Source organism: Branchiostoma floridae, chromosome 17 (assembly GCF_000003815.2).
Source record: "Branchiostoma floridae strain S238N-H82 chromosome 17, Bfl_VNyyK, whole genome shotgun sequence".
NCBI classification, from domain to species: Eukaryota; Metazoa; Chordata; class Leptocardii; order Amphioxiformes; family Branchiostomatidae; genus Branchiostoma; species Branchiostoma floridae.
In genome coordinates, this window is record NC_049995.1 from 14,218,564 (window position 1) to 14,223,632 (window position 5,069).

At 40.1% G+C, this 5,069-nt stretch overlaps 1 protein-coding gene across 1 annotated transcript; it reads right to left on the reverse strand.

The window, feature by feature from the left end:
• Nucleotides 1-2,222, reverse strand: LOC118404189 (zinc finger protein 135-like). Its single transcript, XM_035803212.1, has 2 exons — nucleotides 2,063-2,222; nucleotides 1-1,296 (listed from the first exon to the last, which is right to left on the reverse strand). Exons 1-2 carry the CDS (start codon nucleotides 2,072-2,074, stop codon nucleotides 40-42), a joined length of 1,269 nt encoding a protein of 422 aa, XP_035659105.1. The 5' UTR covers nucleotides 2,075-2,222; the 3' UTR covers nucleotides 1-39.
• Nucleotides 2,223-5,069: the final 2,847 nt, after the last annotated feature.

Genomic DNA, 5,069 nt, shown 5'->3' on the forward strand with positions numbered 1-5,069 from the left:
CACTGGTCACATTTGTAGGGTTTCGCGCCTCTGTGTGATTCAATATGCTAAGTCAGCCTTTACTGCCATTCTATGTCCGCATTCCTCACATATGTAAGGTTTTTCACACGAATGTTTTCTCATAATGTGGTGATCTAAGTTGCGTTTTTGTGCTGCAGAATAGTCGCACTGGTCACATTTATAGGGTTTCTCACCTGTATGTTTTTTCATGTGCTGGAGTAGTTGACACTTGATTGCCGTCCTGTACCCACAGTCCTCACACATATAGGGTTTCTCATCTGTGTGTTTTGTCATGATGTGTTTGTCTAGTTGGGCTTTCTGCACAGCAGAATAATCACACTGGTCACATTTGTGGGGTTTCTCATCTGTGTGAGTTCTCATATGCTGGGATAAGTCAGACTTTACAGCCGTCCTGTATTCACACTGTCCGCAAAGGTAGGGCTTCTTACCGGAGTGTTTCCTCATGGCGTGCTTGTCTAATAGAGATTTTTGTGCAGCAGAATAGTCACAATGTTCACATTTGTACGGTTTCTCACCTGTGTGTGTTTTCATGTGCCTTAATAGTTGATACTTAAGAGCAGCCCTGTATCCACAGTCCTCACACATGAAGGGTTTCTCATCGGTGTGTTTTGTCATCATGTGTTTGTCTAGTTGGGCTTTCTGTGCAGCAGAATAGTCACACTGGTCACATTTGTGGGGTTTCTCACCTGTGTGTGTTGTTAAATGCCGGGATAAGTCAGACTTGACAGATGTCCTGTATTCACACTTCCCACACATGTAGGGCTTTTTACCGGAGTGTTTTCTCATGATGTGTTGGTTTAAATGGCCTTTCTGTGCAGTAGAGTAGTCGCACTGCTCACATTGGTGGAGTTTCTCACCTGTGTGTGTTCTCTGGTGTAGGTTTGACTTTGAGATAGCATTATGAGCCAATGTACACCCGTGCTCGTCAGCCTTATCACTATGTTCTCTCATGTGACTGCCCTCTTGCAGTGCATGGCTCTGTGGCAAGACTTCTGTCTTATTAATGTTAGACCCAGTGAAGGTTACATTGAACGGTTTGTCATTTACAATGTCCTTTTCGTCGTCCTGCTGCCATCCTGAGTCTATTGTCTGCTCCCCCATGTTGTCCATTTCCATCTGTTCTGTACGGACCTGTACATGTAGATGTGATGAGACTCCCTCCTCAGGCTGGGTACAGTTTACCCCGCACGCTGCCTCACTTAGAACGTCCTGCTGCCGTCCTGCGTCTGTTGTCTGCTCCCCACTGTTGTCCGTTTCCATCTGTCCTGTTCTTCCCTGTAAAAAAAGTATGAAAGAGTTTGAATGCCATACTCTAGTATACCTCCGGCAAATATTTTGGGTTCTTTTGTAAATTTGTTTTCATGTTTCCCATTTAGAGTGTTCTATGTAGCAGAATCTGTCATTTTGATGCCCCCTCTACTCAAATTACATACCCTTTCAATGAAAGACCTTATCTTTTACGAGTGTTGACTTCTAATTTTTTTACATGCAAATGAGGTGTACATTAAACTTACTAGTAAATTATTGACTATAACGTTAATGTTGTTGTTGTTGTTGTCCTCGTTTAACGTCTATTATTTCGCTAGACATGGTCTCTTGGTGCTGAGTAACACATGGTTCGCTTTTGAGTCTCTCTTGGTATTTAACTCTTGGTTCCTTGTGCTTGAGAGTTGCTGGAGCAGTTTCTAGGAGAGTACGTTGAAAATGTTCATCAACGTACATTACAAGCATGCAGAAAATTAAAAAGCAGACAAGCTCTTGGCGTATCTTATTAACTGGATGTCTAGCCTTCATCGACATACCATAAACATTAATTCCCCCAAAAAATTTATCACGACCCATTCCATAATTTCTTGAGTTTTGCTGGCTTCGGTTGTGTGAAGAGTTATTTTTTATCATGCTTTGTTCCAAACGCTTCGCCCCCTCCCCAACATGAAGTGACATAATAATTTGTCCTGTCATCCTAATATACGCCCATAATTCTAATTCATCGCAATTAAAATATGATCCTGTGAATATCAACAGTGCACAAATATCTCACCTTCTGGTTCATGAAGCGTCTACTGTGAAAAGATCATTTACGCCTGCATAATTGCGTCAGTTTTGAGGTAATTTTACGAAGAGCAGGTTAGGAAGAAGAAAAAAATGGCTGACAAACAATAGGGGAGGTCAAAGGTTATAGTTGAGAAACCTGATACACTGATTAAAAAGTTCGTAGTACAGTTCACCGCTGAACGCTTAATTCTTCTCGACATAAATAACCACACGGCTCATTACCGTACATACAGAAGGTTTTTTTTTGTCCCTCACCCTGGGCGAATCAAGTTGTTGATATATGAGGGTCTGCATGTTGAATTTGATAGGACAATCACTGACACATAACCAAAATCAGGAAGTCAATGATCATCTTGCTACGAAATCAGGGAAATATCAAAATACTTTCATCTTGTATCCGCGTAGTATCCGCCATCCTTTCAAATGGGGTTCTTACACAGTGTGTAATACTAGTCGTATAGGGCTAATACCTTTCATGGGCAGTCTGACCAGTCACATCGATTGCATATGAATAGTTTCTTGCCAGTATCGTCATTCTGAAAAGTTGGTTCAGGTCAGCAATTATAATGCACACAAGTATTCATGAAGAAAGGATTCAAACTTAAGTTATTCGACTTTTCATTGTTGTATATATATAGCGATTTTTGCTAAAAGAATCATGAGAGTTTGTATGACAAGGGTACCAGGGAATAGATTTCCAAAACTAACGATAAAACCATTTGAATTAACATGATCCCACTATGCGAAGCGAGTATCTTTCCCCTTTTCAAAGAAGAACCTACACAGTAAGAACGGTATTATACACATATCATGATCGCAAGCTTTAAAAGCATGAAAATATTCACCCCAACACCTGACCATCACGCAATCCCACACAAACTCTTTAGTTGTTTAAATATTATTGTTTTCATAGCGATTATAAATTATTCAAATAGCTAGCTTCAGACAATCAATCTTTCCTTGTTTGGCGACGTGGCATTGTACTGTACAGTTACTGAAAGACACACCCTGCAACGACAATCGGCACCTGAGGCATTCTACACGAGTTCCTGCCTAGGAAGACAACTGCATCCATTTTGACTGACAAGAAAGGTATGCCTCTTCTAGAGGATACATGTACATATTTGAGGTGAATCTGTTGTGTGCAAATTTGTTGTAACTTGTTAAGGGTTAAGATGGAAGATGGAAGGATGCCTGCTGTTAAGGGTTATGTTGAAGCTGGTGTGTTACGCCAAAGGGTGGTTATACCGGCTATATAGATACAGATGCAGGTTTTAAATTAAATGGGTTTTGCATAAATCTCTAGGCAAATATTATGGTGAAAGATTGGGATTTTTTTTTAGCTCTTAGCAAGGGTAGATAATTGTCATAAACGCCCAGAACGTAAGGAAAGTTTAACAAATCCTTCACTTCATCATGAAGATATTTTTAGATGAGGTCAGGACGGCGCGATGGAACATTTTTTAGTGATGTTGTTCCACACGGAAAAAATTGTTCAAAAACCAAGAAATTAAAAATGACCATGCTTCCTTTATTAAATTGTAGCTGTATTTCATTTCTTTCCACAAGGCTTCAGGCCTTCAGAATTTGCAATATCTTCCACAATCCAGTTGTTTGCTCTTAAGAATTCTTTTACGGTTGCATTATTCAGAAAAAAGGTGACACGTTCCTGAACTGACCGTTTGTGATAATACTTTAGAAATAGGCAGCCAAAACGTTTTGAGAGAGGTGTTTGATTCTAAATCATTCATGCTGGCTTTCTGAAAACATAGCATAGAAATGTATGGATAAAGAGTCAATAACCTTATCACTAATATTCAAACAGCCAGCCCGCCAGACAATCAGCACCTATAGCAATAAGACCATGGTAATTAAAAGCTGTTTGTCACACACTTAAAAGAAAACGCTATTTAAGTACGTATCATACACACACAGCAGAAATTGGGGAATATCGTTTTGTTGTAAACGGACTATGTGGGCAATATTAATCAAAGTTTTTGGTTGCCTGAAGTTTTCGTTACTGTACAAGATTTAGAATGTCTTGTGAAGGCCAGAATGAAAACAAAGTTCTGGGAGAAAATCTTGCAATTGAATCCGGCGATCTCCCTCTATAAGTTATTTGTCCTCTGTGAAAAGGGCTTTCTTTTGTTTATTTGTCAGTCTCTTACTCTCCAAGTGACCGATTTTCGAAATCAAACAGGATAGAGCCAGTCTCTGTTCATTACTGAATCCAACACAAACACCACAAATAGAAATGCTGTAGTAGCTAGTGACGTTGGTCACCACTATATCATACGAACCAACATAATAGGACAGGGCAGGATCAGTCTTTTATATTCTAATATAAAATCCGCCGAAGCTGCGTACAGACTTCCCCTCAGACTTTGTTTGCGTTCCATTTTCTTAAGTAAGTGATTCAAGAAATAATAAAGATATGAAGTGGGCGTGGCTTTTGAGAGGACATTCCTATTCTATTTAGGCCCCAGCTCATGATGGGAAGAAAGCTGCGGCACCTGCTGATTTTCCTTCTCATCATCCTGAAGGAACCCAACCCGTTAGAAGCTGACTGCAGATGTACATCATCATTATGTATATGCCCAACCCAATGTCTCAGAAGTATCCCTCAGAATCTCTCAAGATCCATCTATGAGTTACATTTTAAAGGTAACAACATAACTTGTATTCAGCCTGGTACAAATGCAGGTCTATCCCCTCTACGATGGGTGGACCTGTCCTCCAACCAGATAACAATGATTCAAACAGGTACATTTGTAAATCTACCCCGACTACAAAAGCTGTACCTGATTTCCAACCATATAACAAGGATTGAGGTGGGTGCATTTGTTAATCTACCTCGATTACAAAAGTTACGGCTGTCCTACAACCGGATAACAATGATCCAGGAAGGTACATTTGCAGACCTACCCCGGCTAGAAGAGTTGTGGCTACAGAGAAACCAAATAAATATTATTCAGTCTGGCGCATTTTCAAAT